Source organism: Hylobates moloch, unplaced genomic scaffold (assembly GCF_009828535.3).
Source record: "Hylobates moloch isolate HMO894 unplaced genomic scaffold, HMol_V3 SCAFFOLD_16, whole genome shotgun sequence".
In the NCBI taxonomy this organism is placed as follows: Eukaryota; Metazoa; Chordata; class Mammalia; order Primates; family Hylobatidae; genus Hylobates; species Hylobates moloch.
Window position 1 is genome coordinate 13,767,142 of NW_026652291.1, and position 25,814 is coordinate 13,792,955.

At 37.1% G+C, this 25,814-nt stretch overlaps 1 protein-coding gene and 1 non-coding gene across 2 annotated transcripts in view; both read left to right on the plus strand.

Moving 5' to 3' along the window:
* Positions 1-240: 240 nt before the first annotated feature.
* The window catches only part of CATSPERB (cation channel sperm associated auxiliary subunit beta), a 156,645-nt gene continuing 131,071 nt past the window's right edge, over positions 241-25,814 (plus strand). Inside the window, 7 exon segments of the mRNA XM_058429381.1 lie at positions 241-316; positions 410-556; positions 1,446-1,534; positions 3,430-3,570; positions 7,114-7,174; positions 18,453-18,548; positions 21,919-22,068. Of these exon segments, the coding sequence (XP_058285364.1) occupies positions 241-316; positions 410-556; positions 1,446-1,534; positions 3,430-3,570; positions 7,114-7,174; positions 18,453-18,548; positions 21,919-22,068 (760 nt within the window).
* On the plus strand, positions 11,609-11,823 carry LOC116456502 (small nucleolar RNA U3). Its single transcript, XR_004244721.1, has one exon. It is a non-coding gene; the product is annotated as a small nucleolar RNA U3 (small nucleolar RNA).

Below are 25,814 nucleotides of genomic sequence, written 5' to 3' on the forward strand. Positions count from 1 at the left end.
ATTCTTTTTGCTGAGAGCCAGTTGCCGCTCAGAGAGACCTTTGAGGACAGGAACCTAGATGACCCTAAGCTAGTTCTTTTTCACCAGTGACCTATATCTGGACCACAGGAAGCATTCATCCATCTTTTGCCCCAGTAAATTTTGGTTGTGCAGGACTCTTAATGAAACGGGAGAGTTCCCTGGCCCCTCCTGCAGGACATACAGAGGTGTGGCTGTTTTGGCACTCGAACCCCTTACGGGATGGGGAGCATCAGATGGGCAGGTGCAGGAGCCGGACGAGCACACCTGGGCTCTGGCTTCATGGCAGCATCCACAGGTGGGAGCCTGTGACTCCTGAAGCCCAAGTGGGTGTGTGTTACAGTGCGCCCTGTTAGCCTTGCTGTCCACGGACGTTTTAAGTGTTTACCAGCTCAGTGCCTTCTTGGTACCCAGGTTCTTGTCCGGCATCCAGGAATAATCAGTTTGCACATGGACTTGAAGGATGAACGCAGGGGTTTTACTGAATGGCCTGAGGTGGCTCTCAGCAGGACAGATGACGAGCTAGAAGGGGGATGGTGTGGGAAGATGATCTTCCCCTGGATTTTGGCCTCTCCGACCATCCCCAGCGGAACTCCTCTTGGCATTTAGATGCTCCTTCTCGTCTCTCTGCTGTTCTTTTGCTCTTCTGTCCATCTCCTTGCTTACCTACTAGTCTGCTCTGAGGCCTGGGGTCTGGGGTTTATATGGGTGTAGGATAGGGGCCATGGTGGGCCAAAAGGCAACTTTTGGGCACAAAAACAGAAATGCCTGTTTTCATTAGGGCTGTGGGTTTCCAGGCTTGAGGATGGGACCTTTGCCTCTTCTACCCAGTATTTCTGTCTCCTGTCTGTATCATTAACATGCCCATCTCTTTCTCAACGAACCATATCCTGTTCTCTCCACCAAATCATCTCTTGCCTTCTAGATTTTCTAAGCAGGAGTCTGAGTTTGTGCCCCAAACTGCAGGGATATATTTTACTTTTCTCAGTGTGCCCATCAGACCCTCTTGCCTCAGACACAAGGTAAGTAAGTAGAAGGGGTCCTTCTCCTAACATCTTCATTCAGTACCTTTCTATCAAAACACAAATTCTCTCTGCAGTCCCCGATTCTGGATCCTTCTATACCCTCAAGGTGAGGTGTTGCAGTGTCAAGAACTGGTTTTTGTCTACCTCTAAAAATTTTGTGTCATGGTCTAGTATGAGTTATATTAGTGCTTCAGCCAAACCTTCCCTTTTTAAACATGCCTTATAGCATATGTGTAAAAAGAAAAACAAGGTGGAAAATTTGAATTTTACCTAAAGTGAATTTAAAATGTGCAATTATAATTCTTATTCCTTAAAAATATTTTGTCAGTTTTAGAAACATGGTACATTTTATGGACAGTCTTCTATCAGTGATCTAATATATGTATTTTTTTTATTATTTAGGTGATACAGAGAAACGCTTTGCATGTTCTGACAAAGGGTTCCCTCAAGAGAATGAAATAATCAAGTTGTATCTTTTCTTAGAAAACTTGGTAAGGTCCACTAATAGCATGTGTTATAACCCTTCACGTTCCTTTAAAGTCCATGTGTAAACCCAATAGCATTGTATTCTTTCCAAATACCCTCTACTATGTTCAGACTTGGGGAGGAAAAATTCTATATAAATAATAATTTTTTCTATCTTTGCTAGTGTATGTCTACTTGGAGCAGGTAAAATACTTCACTTAGCCATAGAGCATCCTGGGTGTTTTTGCTTTTATTCTTTCTTTTTTAAAAATGATGCCTCCTCCCTCCCCTTTTTAGTGGAGTTGATTTGTCCTTTTGAAGTCTGACAGATGTAGCCTATTAGAGAAGGAAAGCTACCTCACATGACCTTGAAAATCTGTCTCGCCTTTGTATAACAAGTACCACATTGAAGTTGTCATTTTGGGTAAGGAACGATATGATCCTTTGATTCAAATAATGGGAGACTTTTTAAAAACATACACAACAGAGTAAAATAAAGCATGCTATCAAGATCATGCAGCAAATACTAACAAAAATATGTGTTAATAAAAAATGCACAGATTGTCTAAATATCTATGATAAATATATATAATAAAAACAAAGAAAAAGACTCCATGAGAACAAATGCATTTATTCCTAAGCCTGCTTTGACTTAGGCCACAATTCCCTCTTGATATGCTTAAATATATATTTAAGCTTTGTATATACAACTATTGAGAAGTGTATGCTCTCTGAGCCAAAAATGCATTTCTGATTTGTTGTTATATGTTATGGAAAAAGAATGGGCTTTGGAAGAAGATGGACTTACAGAGCTGGGGTCCAGTCTTGGTTCTGCCATTTATGGTCTGTGTGTCCTGGGGCAGGTTACCTAAACTCTCTGACCCTCAGTTCTTCTTCTAAAAAGGGAATTATAACCTACTTTTTGGATAGTTGTAGTATAGTAGTTCTAGCAGCAGTAGTGTTACAAGTGATAGCTTACATTTATAAAGTGTTTATGTGTATCAGGCATTTAAAAAAAATATTTAATGTTCATTATGACATTTAATCTATACATTTAATCTTCTGTGAGGAAAGTACTATTGTTTTTTTTCACTGATAACCCTGTGAAAAATTGTACTGCCTTCCCAAACTCCTGCACTCTCAACCTCCCTTCCCTGCTTCGTTCTTATAATGTATTCTATATTTATTTCATTTTTTCTATCTTTTCCTTCATTCTCTACCAATCCATCCACCAATCTCTCCATCCAGTTTGTCTACCTGCCAATCTCCATTAGCATGTTAATTCCACAGGGGCAGAGAGTTCTGTCTGTTTTATTCACATCTACATTCCTAGCACCATTCATAGGAAGGGCTCAGCAGATATTTTTGGAATGAATGTATTTCCCCATTTTTTAGATTAGGGAAACTAAAACTCAGATAGGGAACTTGCCCAAAGTGATCTTAGGTACTAGAAGAACTAATTGAAATAAAGCTCTTGGTATCTGTCTCATGTTAGTTTTCAGGAAAATCCACCATTTCTGATCGCTACATTTTCATATGCCTTCTCAAAACTAGGAAATATCCAGTAAAGATGCAGTAAAATGGGCTTTGCTTTATATAGTTGCTTCCTTTTTTATTTAGACGCAAAATAACAATTTTAATAAAATTGGTATTTCTATTTGTGATAACATATTGCTTTGAGTCTATGTTTACTACATGTAGTAATAATGACCATTTCTATGATAGAAAAGACTGTTATTAAAATGAAACCTTTATGATGCTAGCATAATAGGTTACTGAGTTCTGAAAGTATACTTTTATAAATATATATATATTTTTTCCTAACTAGAGACTGGAATTACTAATCACTTTTAGATTAACTAACTTGTGTGTCTGCATCAAGTGGTTACTAGTTGTTTTTTTTTCTTGCTCTTTCCTAAAGAAAATCCAGTGTTTCTTCCAAACTGAAAATGAAATTGCATCAAAAGGAATGCTAAGTGTCTTCACATCAGGAGGACTTGCTCCCAGCTTAGGAATCATGAATAGTACATATAATGGCATCTTCCACTTTAATTTAACGTTGGTAATTACATTTTGTCTTATTCTGTGGTATGTTATTAACAAGAAGCATACTCTCCCTTATAGGATGTATTTTTTAAAAAATAGGTAGCTGAGTAATATTACATCTATGTATGTTTTAAGCCCAATGATAGTGTTAAAGTTTTTGCTTTAAACAGTCATATATTTTTAAATAAATTAAAGAAGAAGAAATATTTGTACCCTTTACCTACATATTTGTTATTTATACTGTCCTTCATTCTTTCCTGTAGATATAAGTTGCCATTTGATGTCAATTTCTTTTAGCATTTCTTACAGTGCAGAACTGCTGGCAAATAATTCTCTGGGGTTTTTTCCTCCTAAAAATGTCTTTATTTCACCTCTTTTTTGGCAACAACTTTATTAAGATATAATTCCATACAGTTCACTCATTTAAAGTGTGTACTTAAATGGTTTTTAGTATATTCATAGAGCTGTGCAACCATCACTACTAATTCCAGAATACTTTAGTTACTCCAAAAGTGATGAAAGTGACAGTCTATAACTATTAGCAGTCACTCCCAATCCCCCCTCCACTCCCCAGCCCTAGACAACCACTAATCTTTCCGTTTCTATAGATTTTCTAATTCTGAACATTTTATGTAAATGAAACATATATATGTGGTGTTCATGACTGGCTTCTTTCAGTTAGCATATGTTTCAGTTAGCATAATATGGTCAAATAATATCGCATTATATAAATACCACATTTTGTTTATCCATTTATTAGTTGATGAACCTTTGGGCTATTCCCACTTTTTGGCTCTTATGAATAATGCTGCTGTGAACATTTGTGTGAAAATTTTTGTGTGGAAATATGTTTTCATTTTTCTTAGCTACATGGCCAGGGATGGAATTGTTGGATCATATGATAACTCCATGTTTGACCTTTTGAGGAAATGCCAGACTGTTTTCTAAAGTGGTTGTACTATTTTACATTCTCACTAGCAGCTTGTTAGAATTCCAATTTCTTTTCTTTCTTTCTTTTTTGTTTAGAGACAGGGTCTTTCTGTGTTGCCCAGGCAGGATTTGAACTCCTGGGCTAAAGTGCCCAGAAGTTCTGCCTCAGCCTCCCGAGTAGCCAGGACTACAAGTGCACACCACCACACCTGGGTTAAGGTTCCCGTTTCTCCACATCCTTACCAAGGCTTGGTTTTGTCTTTTTTTTTTTTTTTTTTTTAGACAGAGTCTCACTCTGTCACCCAGGCTGGAGTGCAGTGGTGCGATCTTGGCTCACTGCAAGCTCCGCCTCCCAGGTTCACGCCATTCTCCTGCCTCAGCCTCTGGAGTAGCTGGGACTACAGGCACCTGCCACTACGCCTGGCTAATTTTTTGTATTTTTAGTAGAGAACGGGGTTTCACCGTGTTAGCCAGGATGGTCTCGATCTCCTGACCTTGTGATCTGCCAGCCTCAGCCTCCCAAAGTGCTGGGATTACAGGCATGAGCCACCATGCCCGGCCTTTATTTGTCTTTTTAAAAATAACCATCCTAGTAGGTATAAAGTGCTATCTCATAATTTTGATTTTAATTTCCCTAATGACTAATGATGTCGAGTATCTTTTCATGTACTTATTAGTCCCTTGAATATGTTCTTTGGAGAAATATCTATTCAAATTATTTGCCTATTTTTAGTTGGGGTATTTGTCTTTTTGATTTGTAAAAGTTCTGTATAGATTCTAGATACAAGTCTCTTATCAGACATATGATTTGCAAATATTTTCTCTCATTCTATGCATTGTCTTTTCACTTTATAGTGTCCTTTGATACACAAAAGTTTTTCTTAATGAAGTCCGCTGTATCTATTTTTTTTCTTGTTGCTTGTGCTTTTGGTGTCATGTGTAGAAAACCATTGCCTGACTCAAGGTTATGACATTTTACCCCACATGTTTTCTTCTAGGAGGTTGATAATTTACCTTTTACATTTAGATCTTGGATCCATTTTGAGTTCATTTTGTATTTGATGTGAGATAAGGGTCCTTACTCATTCTTTGGCATGTGGATATCCAGCCGTCCTAGCATGACTTGTGGAAAAGACTGTTCTTCTCCTGTTGAATTGTTTTGGCACTTTTGTTGAAAATAAGGTAACCATAAATGGGACAGTTTATTTCTGGATTCTCAATTTTATTGCATTGATCCACATGTCTATCTTTATGCTAATATCATATTGTCTTGATATTGTTGCTTTGTACTACAGTTTGAAATCAGGAAGCATGAATCTTCCAACTTTGTTCTTCTTTTTCAAGATTATTTTTGCTAGTCTGAGTTACCATATGAATTTTAGGATAAGCTTGCCAATTTCTACAAAGTAGCCATCTGGGATTCTGATATGGACTGTATTGAATCTGTACATACATTTAGGTAGTATTGCCATTTTACTAATATTAAGTCTTTCAATCTATGAACATGGATGTCTCTCCATTTATTTAGATCTTTAATTTCTTTCAACAATGTTTTATGTTTTCAGAGTATAAGTTTTATACTTCTTTTGTTAAATTTATTTCTAATATTTTATTCTTTTTTATGTTGTAAAGGGAATTGCTTTCTTAATCTCATTTTCAGATTGTTCACTGCAAGTACATAGAAATATAATAATTGATTTTTATATGTTGATCTAGTATCCTGCAGCCTTGCTAAACTTGTTTGTAAGATCTAACAGGTTTTTAGTGGTCAACTGAAATTTTGAAGCATAGTTTTGTCAAACTTAAAATTTCTGGTTGACTTCACTTTATTTCAGCATTTTGAATATTTTATTCTAATGTCATCTGACACCTTTGCTTCTGAATAAGTAGTCAGCTGTTAATTTTACGATTGTCTCCTGTATGTAATATGTTATTTTTCTCTGGATGCTTTTAAGATTTTTCTCTTTGGATTTACCCAAGTAAGGTTCCCTGGGCTTCTAAAATTGTAAGTTTAGCAAATTTGGAATGTTTCCAGCCATTATTTCTTCAAAAGAAGAATTGTACCACAGGTCTCTAAGATCTTACCTGTGGTTTTGGCAGCTGAAATCGCTACTCAATTCTTTTAGCTTGCACTGCTAGTTTTTACAAACTGGTCTTCTGGGGGTGTCCTTTGCACCTTTATTGCCCAAGAATTTGGTCACAGTTTATAAATCTCAGAGATTGCCATTCTTGCAGTTTCCTTATTCCTGGAATTTTCCTCTTAATATCTCAAATGCTCTGTCAACCTCAAGCTCTGTCTCTGACATGTCATGCCAGTAAATACTTCAACTTTGTGCTACCTAAGCTTGGCTGTACAGAGTTCCACTATGTGGCTATATTATACACAACTGATGAATATTTTCATTATTTCCAATGTTCAGCCATTACAATGATGCAAAATTATTCTTGAACACATTTTATTTCACACATATGTGAGCATAATGTAGGAAAAATTCCTAACAGTGAAATTTCTAGGTAAAAGGTATATGTATTGGATGTTTTTAATTATCTTTTAAAAAGATAGTGTAGAATGTGATGTGTTGTTATTCATGTTGTAAAACATTGTTTTCTGATGTCTTCTTTATTCAAGTTCAGTGATCGGATTTTGTGGTTGGTTGATATTCCTAGAGAAAACATCACACAAAGCACAGGTAAGAGTGATCTGAATTAACTCTTTTACCCCTGGGTCTGGATTTATCAAATAAAAAGAACAAAAAGAATTTATTATCTTAAAAATGATTTGTTATGTCATGTAAATCCCCCATGTGGTATTTGGGACATACTTACTAAAAATTATCTGTGGTTTATCTGAATTTTAAATTTGACTGGGATACTGTATTTTACCTGACAGTCCTATTATAGGTAGATTGTTTTGACATATACAACATTTATATTATCCTTTATTTAAAATAAACTCATTTCTTAGAACTTGGAAATTGTAGTATTAATATGGGTACTAATTTATTTTACTGAAGATGAATCATTAATTTTAATATGTTATAAGCTATAGATATGATGTGTTATTTTATTATGGAATCTATTAAGTATTTTGTGGCAGTGTAGCATCATATGCTACTGTATATACCTAGATGAAAAGAGGAGAAAAGTCAAATTCCAGGAACTGTGAGTATTGATCTAGTGAACTGACCTAGTAGATCTCTAGGCATGAGACACATTCCCAGAGGTTAAAAATGGTGGAAGATTTGTTGTTTTAATATGATAGGTGCATTAAACAAAACCAATTTGACTTCACTTAAGGAAAAAGAAGAAATTTATTTTAGTCATGGAACCCAAAGACAAAAATGCGCCATCTTATTAGGAAGGAATTAGAAATAAGAAATGGAAAACCATCAAGAACTGAGGGAATACTTTCACACTGTTTGTCTGTCTTATCTGTATTTTCTGTAAATCTATATTTATATTTCTTTTTTTATAGACAGTCTTTCTAAATTTGCCTCATTACAGTTGAATTTTATATATCTTTCTTATGAGTCAGCCCAATTCCAAATTCCCAGGACAGTATCTTCAGTTGACCCATTGTTGATCCAGCATCCACCTGTGCACCAAGCAAATATGGATTGGGAGAGTGGGATGGGGGAACCATACAGGCCAACCCTTCTTGGTATTGGAGTAAAGGATATTCCAAACTGTGTCCTATAGAATGAAGGCAAGGCAAGGTGAGGGTAAGTTAGAGATGATGGAAAAGATTCTGTAGATTAAAAAAGTGTCAAAGATCAAAGTCTGCAATAGATGCCCCAGTGCCGTAACATATGGCATAGATTGTATCACTATCTTTACCCTTTATTCAACTTTTTTTCAAATTAATTTTCTTATTGGAGCTATCTGTGATTTTTAAAGGAATTTATCTTGAAAACTGTACTCTTATTTTCGATGTAGCCTAACTCATTAATATAATGATGGAATGTTATTCCAGAAGCTTAGCATAATATTGACATTCATTTGACCATCGAAGAAGTGAAGATCACATGTTATTTTTACTTCTACTCTTTATGTACGAAGTTTAATTTTAGAAAAGCATTGATTCTAAACTTACCCAGACAGGAACAAAGATGATACGAGAACTTAAGGATTTTAGAAAAAGACCAAATTAGTTCTTCCTCTGCTGATACAACTCCCTGGACTGAGTAAAAAGAAATATCTTTGTGCTAGTACTGTAATAGGAGGGGATGGTTTATGTAGATAGTAATATGCTAAAAATCAGGGGAAAAATGTTTAGAGGTAAGGAGATCATATTTGTTCATTCACTTTTTCCTCCTTAATCATACTTTATTTACTGCTATAGTGTGAATATAAGTATTATGAGTATATGTAAAATCTTGGGAATATATTTGAGGGTATGTAAAATCTTGGGAAAAGTAGGTTAGGCAACATCAACAACAGAGGTAGTAAAATAGTCATTGTAGTGGCAGTAGAAATAGCAGGCAGCATTTATTGAATTCTTATTATATGTCAGCACTGCTCTAAATGCTCTATCTATGTTAGTTCATTTATTCCTAGCTATGTGGTAGATACTATCATTATCTTCGTTTTCAGATGATTTAACTGAGGCCCATGGAGTTGTATGGAAATTTAGAGATGACTAGGTGGTGAAAGCAGTTTGAAGTGTGAACTACATATAATTGTTGAAAGTAAACAGCCCCTCCTTGATTTACACTACATAATTTGCTCCTTTTTTTCATTTTAAAATAAGGTATAATTTGCATTCTATGAAACATATCCTTTTTGGTGTCCAGTTCTATGGGTTTTGACAAATGTATACAACTGCGATCACTGCAGTCAAGACATAGAACAGTTCCATCAGGCAATAAAATCACTCCACCCATATTCAACCCCTCTCCATCTCCCAGTCCCTGGCAACCACTGTTCTGTTCTCTGTTCCTGTTGTTTTGTCTATTCCAGGGTCATATAAATGGAATCATAACCTATACAGCCTTTGAGTCTGGCTTCTTTCACTTAGTTAATTCATTGGAGATTTGTCTATGTTATAGTCTCTCTAGTGTTCTTGTTGGGTAGTATTTTTTGGTATGGATAGTTAATTTTGTTGAAGGGCATTTGGGTTTTTCTAGTTTTTGACAATTATGAGTAAAGCTACTGCAAACAATCTCATACAGGTTTTTGTGTGAACATAAATTTTTGTTGCATTTAGCTAATACCAAGTAGTAGGATTACTGTGTTGTATGATAAGTGTAAGCTTAACTTTATAAGAAAAACTGTCAAACGATTTCCCAAAGTGGCTTTATCATTTTGCATTCTGACTACCAGGTGATCTGCATCCATGCCAGAGCTTAGTGTATGTGTGTGTGTGTGTATGCTTGTAAATATGTATGCATATATGTATGTATAGACATATTTTTAAAATTTTTAGCCATTCTCAAAAAAAATGTAGTGGCATTTAATTGTGTGGTTTTTTGTTTGTTTGTTTGGGTTTTTTTGAGATGACATCTGCTCTGTCGCCCAGGTTGGAGTGCAATGGCGCAATCTCAGCTCACTGCAGCCTCCACCTCCTGGGTTCAAGTGATTCTCCTGCCTCAGCCTCCTGAATAGCCAGGATTACAGATACGCACCACCAGGCCCGGCTAATTTTTTGCATTTTTAGTAGAAACAGGGTTTTGCCATGTTGACCAGTCTGGTCTCAGGTGATCCACTGGCCTCACCCTCCCAAAGTGCTGGGATTACAGGCATGAGCCACCGTGCCCAGGCTAATTGTGGTTTTAATTTGCATTTTTCTAACAACTAATGACATTGAGCATCTTTTTTTGTGCTTATTTGCCATTTGGTTTAGTATCTGTTCAAATGTTTTATAAGTTTAATATATATTATGGATATGGGTGTTACCAGATATGATTTGCAGATGTTTTCTCCCAGTTTGGGGCTTGTCTTTTCATCTCTTGAGAGTATCTCTTGAAGATCAGAGTTTTCAATTTTGCTGAAGGCTAATTTATCAGCTTTTTATTTTATGGATGGTACTTTTGACATCACAGCTAAGAAATCTTTGCCTGAGTTCACAAAGATATTCTCCTATATTTTCTTCTAGAAGTTTACACTTCTAGCTTGTGTATTTAGGTCTATGATTTATTTTGAGTTGATTTTTATAAGTTATATGGGCCAATGTTAATTTTTTGGAATATGGATACCCAATTATTCCAGTATCATTGTTGTAAAAACTTTTTATCTCCATTGAATTGCTATTCCTGGACTGTATCCTTTCACCAATACCACACTGTCTTGATTATTTTAGCTTTATAATAGGTCTTATAAGTAATGTTAGTCCTTCGATGTTAATCTTCTTTTTCAAAATTGTTTTGGTTATTATAGTTCTTTTGCCTTTCTATGTAAATTTTAGAATCAACTTGTTTACTTCTACAAAAATCCTGCAGTGATTTTTAATTTCGTATTGCATTGAATCTATAGATCAGTTTAGGGACAGTCAATAATATCTTTTTTTTAAATGTCTTTTCTATCTTTTTCTTTTTTAAATTTTATTATTATTATACTTTAAGTTTTAGGGTACATGTGCACAACGTGCAGGTTTGTTACATATGTATACATGTGCCATGTTGGTGTGCTGCACCCATTAACTCATCATTTAGCATTAGGTATATCTCCTAATGCTATCCCTCCCCCCTCCCCTTTTTTTTGAGATGGAGTCTTGCTCTTATTGCCCAGGCTGGAGGACATTGGCATGATCTCGGCTCACCGCAGCCTCTGCCTCCCGAGTTCAAGTGATTCTCCTGCCTCAGGCTCCCCAGTAGCTGGGATTACAGGCGCCCGGCTAATTTTTTTTGTATTTTTAGTAGAGACAGGGTTTCGCCACGTTGGCCAGGCTGATCTCAAAATCCTAACCTCAGGTGATCCACCCACCTCAGCCTCCCAAAGTGCTGGGATTACAGGCATGAGCCACCATGCCTTGCTGGGAGAGTCAATATCTTAATAATAATGAGTCTTCCAAACCATGAAGACACTATATCTCTCCATTTGTATACGTCTTTCTAAAAATTTATTTCATCCAGGTTTTGTAGCTTTCAGCTCAGAGAACTTGCACATAAAAAAAAAAAAAGTATACCAAAATTATACTTTCAGCAATCATCTCTATAGTTTGTTACTAGAGAAGCTTCTGTGAATGTATAGAGCACTGGAAACCACAAGGCAAACGCTCAGCATTCTCTCCTAAGCGTGAAGCTGGCTCCTGGTGTTGGTTGGCGCAACTGCCATTTGCCATTGATGATCATTCTTCTCTTCCTGTGGTAGAGGAAGAGGGAGAGAATGCAGTTTGAGTGGTTTCTATTTTTTTGGTTTTTGTTTTTTAAGTTATACCTAAGTAGTTCATCGTTTTGGGCCAGGCACGGTGGCTCAGGCCTGTAATCCCAGCACTTTGGGAGGCCGAGGCGGGTGGATCACCTGAGGTCAGGAGTTCGAAACCAGCCTGGCCAACGTGGCGAAACCCTGTCTCTACTAAAAATACAAAAATTAGCCGGGTGCAGTGGAGGGCATCTGTAATCCCAGCTACTCGAGAGGCTGAGGCAGGAAAATTGCTTGAACCCAGGAGGCAGAGGTTGCAGTGAGTCAAGATTGCACCATTGCACTCCAGACTAGATGACGGAGCAAGACTCTATAAAAAAAAAAGTAGTTTATGGTTTGGAGTGTTATGGTAAGTGGTACTTTTTAATATTTTGATTTCCAGTTGTTCATTGTTCATATGTAGAAGAATGATTGAGTTCTGTTTATTGATCTTGTATCCTGCAATCTTGTTAAATTCACTTATTGGTTCTAATAGCTTTTAATATATTCTTTGGGATTTTCTACATGGATAATCACTCATTTAGGAATGGAGATAATTTTATTTGTCTCTTCCAGTGTGTATTCATTTTATTTCTTTCTTTTCTTTTTTTTTTTTTCACCTCATTGTACTGGTAGGACCTCTAGTATGATTCCAGTGTGAAAGGAATACTAAGAGAGGACATCCTTGCCTTGTTTCCAATTTCAGGGAAAAAACATTCGTGTTTTACATAGGTGCCCTTCATCAGGTTGAAGAAATTTCCTTCATTACAAGTTTGCCGAGTTTTTATTATTGGTGTCAAATCTTGTTAAATGATTTTTTGCATCTATTGAGATGATTATAAGGATTTTCTTATAATTGTCTGTTGATATGATAAATTACATTGATTCATTTTGGAATTTTGAACCAGTCTTGGAATCCTAGGACAAAAAAAACTTGGTCATGATGTGTTATCTTATATATTCCTGAATTCATTTGGCTAGTAGTTTTCCTAGGTTATCAGTATGGAGATTTATTTTCTTTTCTTGGAATGTCTTTATCTCATTCTAGTATCTGAGTAAGGTTGTCATTATAAAATGAGTTGGGATGAGTTCCCTGCTTTTCTATATTGTGGATGAGTTTTTATAGAATTGGTGTCCCCCTTTCATTAAATATTTGGTGGGATTAACCAGTGAAGATATCTGTGCTTGGAGTTTTCTTTGTGGAAGGATTTTAAATACACATTCATTATCCCTTAATAGATTTAGGAATATTCAAGTTTTCTGTTTTTCTTTAAGTGAGCTTTGACAGTTTGTGTCTTTCAAAGAAAGTGTCCATTTCATCTAAGTTGTTGAATCTATGGACACGGAGTTGTTTGTGATATTCCCTTCTTATCCTTAGAATATCTATAGTGTCTGTAGTGGTGTTCCCTATTTTATCTCTAACATGACTTATTTGTATTTTTAAAATTTTTAGTCTTGCAGAGGTTCATCAGTTTTTATGTTTCAAAGAGACATCTTTTGATTTCATTAATTGTGTATATTGTTTTTCTGTTCCTAATTTCGTCAGTTGTCACTCTTTATCTTATCCTTCTACTTGCCCTGTGTTTCATTTGCTTCTTTTTTTTTTTTTTTCTAGTTTGTTAAGTTGGGAATCTTTAGATCAGGGGTCAGCAAACTACTGACCCCTGATCCTGCCTACTGCCTATTTTTGTAAATAAAATTTTATTGGAACACAATCATGCTCATTTATTTATGTGTCTTCTATGGCTGCTTTTATGCTACAGTGGTATAGTTGAAGTGGTGTAACAGATATCGTATAACATACAAAGCCCCAAATATTTACTATCTGACCCTTTACAAACTCTTTACTATCTTCCAAAGCCTGCTTCATATACAGCAGATCCTCGAATAACCTCATTTCATTCAACATCATTTCATTATAATATTGATGAGGAAAAAAAGTCAATTCCTGGCCAGGGCCATTGTCTGTGGGGAGTGCTCATGTTCTCCCCATGTCTGCGTAGGTTTTCTCTGAGTACTCTAGTTTCCTAGCACAGCCAAAGATGTGCATGTTGGGTTAATTGGTGTGTCTAAATTGTCCCCATATGACTGAGCTTGGGTGTGTGTGTGTAAGTGCACCTTGTGAAGAAATGGCGTTCTATCTAGGGTTGGTTCCCGCCTTGTTCCTGAGCTGCTGGAGTAGGCTTCCCTGATTCTGAACTGAAATAAGCAGGCTAGAAAATGAATGAATGCTTACAAATTATTATAAAGTAAAATTTATAAAGTATACGATAATCATACGAACAAATGCATGACAGTAAACGATGCAATACAAAAGCCCTCAGTTAGCCTGCCATGTTTGCTATTGTTTTTTAACTGCATGTGGTAGAGGATGCTCCTTACAGTTTTTGCTTTGCAAACATTTATTCCTTGATTTAATCCACCACCGCTATGACCACCATTACTTACTGATTCACCAAAAACTGGGTAAATAATTATCTTAGTTGTTTTTATTAATCTTTTTAAAATCTATGCATAGCTCACATTTATTTTAATATTTAATATTAGAAGAATTTGGGGTCTTTATTTAGAAGTTTGGTGATGTTTTTGTGACCAGATACATGCCATAGAAACTTAACTCTTGTTTATATCAATTTGCCCATGGTGAAATTGGTTCTATTATACATTGTTTTGCCTAAAGTCCTAGTTTCCAAGAACATATTGACGATGTTAAGTGAGAACTTACTGTAATTGATTTGAGATTTCTTTTTTCTAATGCAAGTATTTTACTGCTATATATTTCTCTCTAAGCATTGCTTTATCTGCATCCAATAAATTGTGATGTTGTGTTTTCATTTTTTTCAATTAAAAATATTTTCTAATTCCCCACAGCACTTTCTCTTTGATACATGGTTTTTTAGAAGTGTGTTGTAAAATGTTCAAATATTGGGGAATTTTTCAGATATCTTTCTGTTATTGATTTTTCTAGCTTATTCCATTATGTTTAGAGGGCATATTTCATGTGATAGCAATTTAATTTATTAAAATGTGTTTATGGCTTATTTAGTAAATGCCCCATGTACTCTTGACATAACTTTTGATTTACGTATTTTGAAGCTGTGTTGTTAAGCATGTCTACACTTAGGGTTGTCATGCCTTTGTCATATGTATTGTCCCTCTTTATTTCTGATATTACATTGACCTAAACTCTCCTTTGTCAGATATTGATATGGCTGCTACAGCTTTCTTTTGATTAGTGTCATATTTTTTCATCCTTTCACCTTTTATTCAAGACAACTTTTGGAACACTTTCATCAACAGAATGGAAGTACACAAATGAATCTTAAAACCAGCCAGGTGCAGTGGCTCACACCTGTAATCCCAATACTTTGGGAGGCCAAGGCAGGCAGATCACTTGAAGTCAGGAGTTCAAGACCAGCCTGGCTAACATGGTGAAAACCTGTCTCTACTAAAAATACAAAAATTAGCTGGGTGTGGTGGCACATGCCTGTAATTCCAGCTACTTGGGAGGCTGAGGCAGGAGGATCACTTGAACCCAGGAAGTGGGGGTTGCAGTGAGCTGAGATGGCGCCACTGCACACCAGCCTGGGAGACAGAGACTCTGTCTCAAAAAATAAATAAATAAAATAAAACCAGTGCATCAGTGAGTAAGATCTAACACAAAAGTACCCATACCTCATGATGAAAATATAATCAGGTGGAGGAAGACAAAAGTCTTAGAGAGTGGAGGAGATATGCATATGAGGAAGGAAGGACCCTGGGACTGAATTATCAGATGGACTCAGCTGATGTCTTTAAGTTTCACATACCCTGAGTCCCTAATCAGTGGTTTGAGACAAGCATTATATTTGGTCACAGTGGGTATATGCTACGTCCAGAATGGGAAGAAAATTCAGAATCCTGTGGAGACTGTAGACACTCAACTCTGTAATAATGAGATGGAGGTTATGAGGATGCCAGAGCTCTAGAGAAGCTCTTTCTTTGTGTCACTAACCACACTGCAGCAAGATATGGTAAAAAAATCATTCAAGTTACTAGTTTAATGGAAGAGCCAGAGTGGCTACAGGAAAGACTCCATGAAAATATCCAGCTGGCATGGAAGAAATAAACATTCAGCCACTGGAGTAGTTATGGTGCCATGCTCAAGAGTTGGTAGAAGAAAGGCGTTCTCTCTGATTGAATTATAAAAGACAATCTTTCTTCACATAGAGGACTACAAAGTTCTATCAGTACTGACCTTTTCCTGTTTAGTCTTATATTTTGAAGCATCTCTGGGTTTACTGCTAGTATCACATCAATCATCAGGTGTACTTTTGTAATAGTGCCAAGTAGAGTTCTTTAATACTGGAAGTCTCTCAAATGATTCACTTAAAACAGCCTTTAAGTAAGTGACAGCATCAATACCCGTTTATTCCATCACATAGTATTAGATATCCTTAAAAATATGTGTCATGCAGATGAAAAAAATAGTGAATTTTAACTGAATCCAGCCAAAGAGACAACTCTTACAGGCTACAGCTATGTCTATTATAATTTGAATACATATAGTTTAAAAAAGATACATTTTCAAAGTGAGACACCACCACCTCTGTCACTTAATGAAGAAATGTTTTTTGTTTTTTTTTTTTAACCCAAATAACAAGGGTTTTAACAGCCAAGTATCTCTATTTTCTGTCTCCATGGAGTGCTACTGTTGTTCTCATTGAGTTCTTGAATTGCATGTATAACAGATGTATCAGCACATAAACTACTTGAATAGGTTTGTCTGGAGCTTTGGCGTTGAACTCTTCAAATTCCACCTCTGGAGCTACCAGCTAATACTATTCACACAGCCTCTTGGCTGTTTCATATACATTGTTCACTACATCAGCCACATTACAGGTGAGATCAATATTTCTTCTGTGTTTAGAATGAGCAGGGATAGTGTCACCATCAAACAGAAGTGCAGGCTAGTTAATAAGCATGTGGGAAGAAATGGAGTTGGGATAAAACCATTCTGGAAGATACTGGCTGTAGTGCTAATAAAAGACTCAAACACATAATTTTTCTTATGTTCAATCACTCCATGTACCACTATAGAAACCACATTTTTCTGGCTTTCGTCAGTACTTATTGAAAGTTATCTAAGACCTGTGGATCTTCAGGGCTCTTATTTTTATATTCTTTTTTTTTTTTTTTTGAGACGGAGTCTCGCTCTGTTGCCCAGGCTGGAGTGCAGTGGCTCACTCGGCTCACTGCAAGCTCCACCTCCCGGGTTCAGGCCATTCTCCTTCCTCAGCCTCCCAAGTAGCTGGGACTACAGATGCCTGCCACCACGCCCGGCTAATTTTTTTTTTTTTTTTTTTGGTATTTTTAGTAGAGACGGGGCTTCACCATGATAGCCAAGATGGTCTCGATCTCCTGACCTCATGATCCGCCCGCCTCGGCCTCCCAAAGTGCTGGGATTACAGGCATGAGCCACCGTGCCTGGCCCTTATTTTTATATTCTAAAACTTCAAGAAAGTTCTGCATATACCAACTTTGAACCAATCCCACTGAAGGCCTGTTAAACCACTTACCCAGCAGAAAATTGGCTTCATTCACTGTGTTAACCAGTAGCACGGGAATCTCCTTTTGTGAAATCATATATGATGTTCTCTGAAGCCATTATCTCTCCCAAAGTCCAGGAACTTCTTGATGGAGAGTGGTGACAGCAAGAGGCACAGATAACAATTGATGTACTTGGGCACTGGCTGCTTTAGTAGCCACCATTGTAGCCATAGCCTTGCCATGACAGTGCACAGACCTGCCTAGATGCCTGGGTGGACATGAGGGCCTATGCAGCCAGACCATTTGGACCAGGTGTGTTCTTCATGAGTGAACCCCTGTTTCAGTTTTAACCTCAGCCTTGGCCTGTGGGTACAGCCACTTCAGCAGCTCCCAGGCTAAAGCTACTGCTGTTGGCTTCCCCAGGCCCTATCCGTTCTTTTACTTTTAACTTATTTATGCTTTTACATTTAAAATAAGTTTGTTATAAATAACATATAGTTTAATCTTGATTTTTACACCTAATCTGTCAAATCTAGTCTTTTAGATGATATTTTAGACCACTTACATTTAATGTAATTGTTGATATGGCTAGTTATATTAAAATCTACCACCTTGCAGGTTGTTTCTATTTGTTCAATCTTCTCTGTTTTGCTTTTCTCCTCTTTTTCTGTCTTCATATTAATTCTTTTCTATTATTCCATTGTATCTCCACTATTGGCTTATTAGTTATACCTTAAAAGCTTTTTTTGTTGTTCACCTTAGGATTTATATGATACATTTTAATTAATCATGGTCTGCTTCACAAGAAGAGTCATAATTTGCTTTTTATCAAGCCTCTATAGCTCTAGGAGGAAAATTATGACATAAATATTAGTATCTAGATTCATTGCTATGGTGGTAAGATCACTTCATAATTCTTTTTCCATTATTTTATGAGCAAAATGTTTATAGGGAAAACATATGAAATTTGACATATAAATGCCAACAAAATGGTTGGAAAAGGAAAGGCTATCATTGTTGGTAATGTTCACATATCCTTAAATTTCACCAAACACAACATATGAAAAAATAGTTGATTATTTGCCTTTTGTTTTCAAACAGATATTGCAGCTGTAGAAGAATGGTTAGTAAGGATCACTTTACATCATGGACTAAATATTTATGCCACTGAAGGAACTCTATTGGATGGTGTTCGAGGTAAATGCCAACAGACGGAAGTAAAATGGAATTCATATATTCTTTCAACAAACTTTGACATCTGCTATATGCCAGATTCTGTGCGAAGGTCCTAGAGATAAAAAAAATTAAAAAAATGTGTAAGAGATAATTATGACCCTTGAGGCACTCACAATCTGATAGGATAAAGAATTAAATACATGTGGATAAATTATTAACAGAGATCTGCAAAGAGTGCTATAGAAATGTGGAAATACAGGCTGGGCATGGTGGCTCATGCCTGTAATCTCAGCACTTTGAGGGGCCGAGGTGGGCAGATCACTTGAGGCCAGGAGTTTGAGACCAGCCTGGCCAACATGGTGAAACTCCATCTCTACTTAAAAAAAAAAAAAAATACAAAAGTTAACCAGGCGTGGTGATGCACATCTGTAGTCCCAGCTACTTGGGAGACTGAGGCAGGAGAATCGCTTAAACCCAGGAGGCAGAGGTTGCAGTGAGCCGAGATTGCACCATTGTATTCCAGCCTGGGCAACAGAGTGAGACTGTGTTTCAAAAAAAAAAAAAAAAAGGGGGAAATATATTTTTTTGTGCACCCACCTTGTGGAATATTAAAAAAATGGCTTTAAAAACTTGTTATGTTTACTTATTCCAAAAAAGTAAGTAGTTTTAGGTAGCTTCCAAATTAAAAAAAAAAAAAAAAGTGTTACTAATTATTCAATAGTAATTGCAATACTGTCTTTGGGACTCTGATAGTTTGATATCCTATGCTACTTTTTAAGTACTGAAATATCAATATAAAATCGTTATACCAATTTTTTAAAGATCTGAAATGCTAACTTACATTTGTTTAGAATGTACTGAGGTATAATTGCAGCAAAAAGCTTCACAACTTGGTAGATCTTTGAAAGCTCCAGATGCGGAGATGAGATTGATCTGTTTGAGGATCATGAGTTTGGAGAAGCTGGCAGGAATCTTGGTAAAAAGTGCGGACTTTATTGTAATTATAATTTAAAGCCATTGGGGTATTTTAAGCAGAGAAGTAATAAATTCTGATTTATCTTTTATGATGAAAAGATCATTTTGGCTGCTATGTAGAGAATAACTCTTGAGGAAGTATAGCAAGAATGGAATAAAGGAAACTGGTAGCAGTTGTTGCAATAGTCCCCTTGAGAAGGTCTGGAGTAGATGGACAGTAGCATTAGCAGTGGAGGTGGTGAGCAGAGCCTTCACAATACATTTTGAAAGTAGAGCTGCTATGGCTTCTTGGACTAAGATGGGGGAAAACAGAATTAACAAAGATGATGCCTGGATTTCTTAATCAAGCATTCAAGTAGAGGATGTTATCATTCACCAAAATGCTGAAGACAGGAGGAACAGACACTGGGAAATAGGAATCAAGAGTTAAAGCTAGAGTTAGAAATCTTTATTCACTACTGAACTCAAAAGAGAGTGAAAACCTTGTCTCTATTTCTTCATATCCAATCCACACCCCAAACCACTCATTTGTTTCTGTCTCCTCCACGCTACTCAAACTGTTGCTAATCACAGTCACCAGCGACCTTCATATTGGTCACTTTTCTGTCCCCTTTTTAGCTTCTTAGTAGCAGTCAAAACTTTCAATCACTTCCTTGTTCTTAAAATGCTTAAGATATACTACCTGACTTCAGGAACTTGTATATAAGTAGGGGGGCATTGTCAGCTCAGTGATGTCCAGTGGTAAGCTGAAATCTCCCTGACCTGGGTGTGAATGGTCTGCAAACACATTCTACACTCTGCAACATCAGCTGCTTTGCCCCGCATTTCTTTGAATTCTGGAGTGACTTCCTGGTGAATTAATGTAGTTAGAGATTGTGTCTCTTTCCCTTCTTGGCTGTCCCTGTGCTGCACTATGTCAGCCCAGATGAAAAGTTAGCTTCTTTTCTTGCTTTGCACAAAGTGAAAAAAATATCACATAAAGTCTTTGGGTTTGTAGCAGATTTTATTGAAACTTGGGGAGACAGAGGATAATGTAAATAGCTAAATAACTGGTTATTAGTTATCTGCTTTTAAAAGTCCTTTGACTATTTTTGAAATTCAGACAGCAGTAGTCTTTCAAATTGCCCCAGCTTACTTTTTGTACTTTTTTTTCTTGTTTTTTTTCCAAAAGAAAAAAAACTCTCCCTTTTTTTAATGCATGAAAATTCGACTTTAGCTCCAATCCTTTGCATTTCCAAAAGTAATATTTTAAGTTTTAAAATTTGTGACGCCTTGTTTGATGACGTTCTTTCAAAAGGCTCATTGTCTACCCTGGTCTGGTGAGGAAGAGTGTACCCTGATTCTTCTAGTTACAGTGAGTGCAGAGTCCTATTGGAGCACCTGGGAGGAGAGCCTCACTCATTCTAGGGCGTCATGGAAGGCTTCCCAAAGAGGGAGACATTCACATCAAGGACTGAAAAGTAGGGTTGTGAGAAAAACAGATATTCAAAGCCCCACAAACTAGAGCCTGTAATGGGAGGCCAGTTCTGGCAAGAAGTAAAGCTGAGGAACCAAGAGGACGTCAGATTCTGGAAGGCCTGGTTTGCCACGTGAAAGACCTTATTCACCACTAGTGCTGCTATTCTGCCTGTGCTGCACTGGAGATGCTTCACCTCTGATTGCTTTTTCTTCTGCATCTCATTCCCAACTTCTGTCTTGCAGAAATCCTTCTGAGTCTCTTGGCCCCTAATGATAACTGTCCCTGTTCACCACTGCTACTCTGGATTTATTCTCATTTTCATCTACCTACTGTTGTTTCAATGAGATTGGGAAGAGAACAAAAAGTAAATGAGTGGGCTCTTGAAGCAGAAGTTATAAATGTGTTCTGTGACCCAGCAATTCCATTTATACAGATAGATCCTGTGGCAAATAGTATTTTTCAACTACCTTCCAGAAATCCCTCTAAGTCTCTTGGCCACTAATGATAATTGTCCCTGTTCTCCACTGCTACTCTGGATTTTTTCTCATTTTTATATATCTACTGCTATTTCAGTGGGATTGGGAAGAGAACAAAAAGTAAATGAGTGGGCTCAGAAGTTATAAATGTGTGTATTCCGTGATCCAGCAATTCCATTTCTAGGGATAGATCCTGTGGCAAATGGTATTTTTCAAATGTGGCCAAAGCAACCTCTCCCATTCCACATGCTCTTCTGCAATGTAACCTTGCCACCCCCCACCAAGGGGAGTTAGACTTTACTCCTTATATTCTGGAAAATAATCACTGACTGATTTTTAACCAATGCAGAGTGAGGTAATGCACCTCTTTTGAACTATAGAATAGTTTCTTTACATAGTTCTTTTAAAACCTTTAAAGGAAAGTAGCATCCATTTTCAAGGGTGCTCCCACAATTTAAACACCCAAATTTGATTTCCGCAGAACCGATTCTTCAGTGGACTCTTGGGGATGTGATTCTAGAAAGCGAGATCAGTAAATTATATCCACATGTGGTAGATCTCAAAGTGACAAAATGCCCCTGTGCCAATGATGTGGCATTACTAGGCTTCGTTGTGGATACAATACTTGATGGTAGGTTTACAGCTTCATTAAATGTTGATGTTGGCCTTTTGCATTTTGTAGCAGTAATGTTTAACTGGCAGCAGAAATAAATGCATAGACATAGGGAAGGAAAATTGTTTCCTAAAAATACCTAAAAATTTATTCTTCAATACTGTATCTTGTCTACTTGTGTGATACACTAAGTATGTTTTCTTGCTGTGACTTTTTGCCATGTTAATTGTGACTTTAGTGTGTCTCCTAATTTCATTTGTCCCATGCCCTCCTTTAATATGTTACTTTCTCCCAGAGATTATCTGCTATTCCTGCCATGTATAAATAGGTATTGTTGTTCCTGAAATACCACATTACTTAGTTTATGTTTGCATTTTTTTCATTACTACTGTAATATCTGAGAGCATCTATATAGGGAAGGAAACAACTGTTTCTCTCTATATTCATTTCATAACACTCTAATACCAAATGTATGGATTTTCCACACCGAGTGATTCTCCAGTTCTCTGTGGATGACCAAGTAGGTGTCCTGTGATTTAATTCAATTCTGGCACTAGCTATCTGGAGTTAGCACAGACCCCCCTCCCCAACCAACAACGGATTAAAGGCTCAGTCCCACAAGACTGTCCCCCAATTCGAATGCCGGTCACAAGTCCCAGGTTGTAGTTCTAATCAACTAATTATAATTTGGGGAGGTCCCACAAACCCTTCCTTGAGTTCAATAATTTGCTAGCACAACTCACAGAACTCAGGGGAACGTTTATTCAGGTTTGCCAGTTTATTATAAAGGTCAAAACAAGCGATACAGTAAACAGTTGGGCAAGGTCCGGAAGATTCCCAAGAAAAAGAGCTTCTGTCCCCGTGGAGTTGTGACACGCCACACCCGTGATATGTGGATGTGTTTTAGCATTCCAAAACCTGCACTGTAAGGATTTTTATGGAAGCTTTACCACATAGGCATGATCAATTATTTATTCAATCTCCACCCCCTCCTCACTTCCTGGGAGATGTGCTGTGGGGCTGAAGGCTCTCAGCTTCTAATCGTGGCTTGCTTTTTCTGGTGACCACCCCACATCTTGAAGCTATCTGGGAGTCTGTCAAGAGTTGCTTCATTAAAACAAAAGACAGTCCCATCACCCAGGAAATTCTAAGGAGTTTAGGGGTTCTGTATCAGGAACTGGGGCCAAAGACCAAATGTTATAACAAAGGATGTTCCTAGCACTCCATCATGCAGGAAATTACAGAGGTTTTAGGAGTTCTCTATCAGGAGCCAGGGACGAAAACCAAATATGTATTTCTCATTGTATCACAATATCATAATGCCATTACACATTTCAACTACTAATAGTATCATTTTAATTATTGTTCCTAGCTAATTGATGACCTCCTAGACCCCAAATTCAGTGAATATAAAGGAAAATAAATTTAAAACTTAAAAAATAAGAAACAAAAGTTTATTACTCATAGATAATATGTATACCTACATAAAAATCCAAAAAGATCTATAGAAAAACTCAGAACAAATATGGGTATGCTAGAAGGTTGTGAGATAGAATAGCAATGTATAAAAATCACTCCACCAAGGACTAATTAAAGATTATAATTTTAAAAATCCTATTAAGGTAAGAAATCCCAAAAAGTACCCAGGAATAAAAAAAGGAGTTGCAAGGCCTATTGTGTAGAAATTATAAAACTAATGAAGGCCATAAAAAAAGACCAAAATAAATAAGAGATTTCATGTTTATAAGCAGGGACTTCTGGTATTATAAAGATTTATTTTATAAATAAATTTATTACAAATAAAATGTATTACAAATTTATCAATTCAATATGATTCCAAGAAAAATTATAACAATGTTTTTGGTTTGTGTGTGTCTGTGTGTGTGTGTGTGTGTGTTTTCTTTTTTGTGTCAGGGAGGGTGTGGAAATTGGCAAGCCAAACACAAAATGCATATGGGAGAATGATACACCATGAATAACAAACATAATTTTAGAGAAAAAAAAAACAAAAATTTGTCCTAGCATGACTTATTATAAAGCAATAGATTAAAACAGTATGCATCAGTATAGGGATAGACAAATAACCTTGCCCAAATCTCTTTGACTTCCTAATGGCTTATAGTCTGCTTCTGCTGAATTCCTTTAGTTTTACTAGGTTGGTGCAAAAGTAATCGCGGTTTTTGCAATTGCTTTTAATGGCAAAAACGACGATTATTTTTGCACCAACCTAATAATTGTGTCTTTTTCCACTCTCTGCTATCATATGCTACACTATGTCAATCCAGATAGAAACTTGGCTCCTTTTCTTATGTTGTTCTGTGAAGAGGAGGTCCTAGCCTCCTCATCTTTATCCAAACACCAATACCTACCTTACTTCCATGAGCCATAGGAGAGGGGTCATTCTCAACTCCTCATGCTTGATTCTGCCTTACAAATGAAAGTCATGGGAGAGAAGCACCAGTCTTAATTCCTTGGGATCACACTCATGAGGCCACCTCAACCTCTCAAGAAAACAAACAACTTCAGCAACAGGTTCTTTAGGTGAAACCACCTTTTCCCCAACTGGTCACCACTGTGCTGAAGCAATAAGGGAAGTTCTCACAGTATCAAGCTGCGACTGCCTAAACCAGCAATTTTTTTTTTTTTTTTTTGAGACAGGGTCTCTCTGTGTTGCCCAGGCTGGAATGCAGAGGCACAATCATGGCTCACTACAGCCTCAAACTCCTAGGCTCAAGCAGTCCTCCCACCTCAGCCTCCCACGTAGCTGGGACTACAGGTACACGCCACCACACCCAACTAGCAATTCCTTTGCAAGGCCTTGTTTGTCCTCCTGGCCTTCATACCACATGGAGTTAATGGTGGGAACAGCTATGCAGCAGCCCCATGTACTCCACTTTGGACTTATTACCCCCTTTCCTCCTCTAGGATATTCTTAAGACATAAACCATCAGGCCTCCCATCAGTTACCAGAAACATAAGCCTCCCCAGATCATTTCTGGTTATCCTATCCCACATACTGTTCTGAATGTCCTCTAATTTGATTCAAACTTTTATCCCTCTCTATCCACCCAAATCCTTTCATTAGAATTTGTGGCCTGTGATTAACAAACTCCCCCATATCACTCACTTTTTCTCTGAATGGTCCCTTAACTTTCTTTCCATAAAGAGTACCGGGTCATCCCCAGATGACATTCTTTCCCCTCAGCCCTCCCACATATCACATATTTCAAAACCCAGGGTGACGGTTGTTGTCTTTGCTCCTTAGGATTACTGCTTAATCATTACTCCTGTCCTTTTGTTTGAAACGTGGAGCTTTTTTGAACTCAGACTTTACCTCTCTCTAATTCTTCTTGGTTGCCAGCATTTGGTGACCTCCTCACCACTCACATTCATTCATTTACAAGGTTAATCTCTGGGTCCCTGCCTTCCTCTCCACTTGACTTTTGTCACTATTTTTGGTGACTTCACCATCCATATGGATGATACATGCAGTACCTAGCTTCAAGGCTTCCTGTCCTCCAATGATCTTTCCCCTATCTTACTCCTATGGTAATATTCTTCTTAAAATTTTTTATTTAATAATTTCAACTTTTATTTTAGATTTGAGGGGAGGTACATGTGCAGGTTTGTTACATGGGTATATTGTGTGATGCTGAGGTTTGGAATATGAATGAGCCCACCACCCAGGTAGTGAGCATAGCACCTAATAGTTTTTCAACCATTGCTCCCCTCCCTCCCCCAGCTAGTAGTCCCCAGTGTCTATT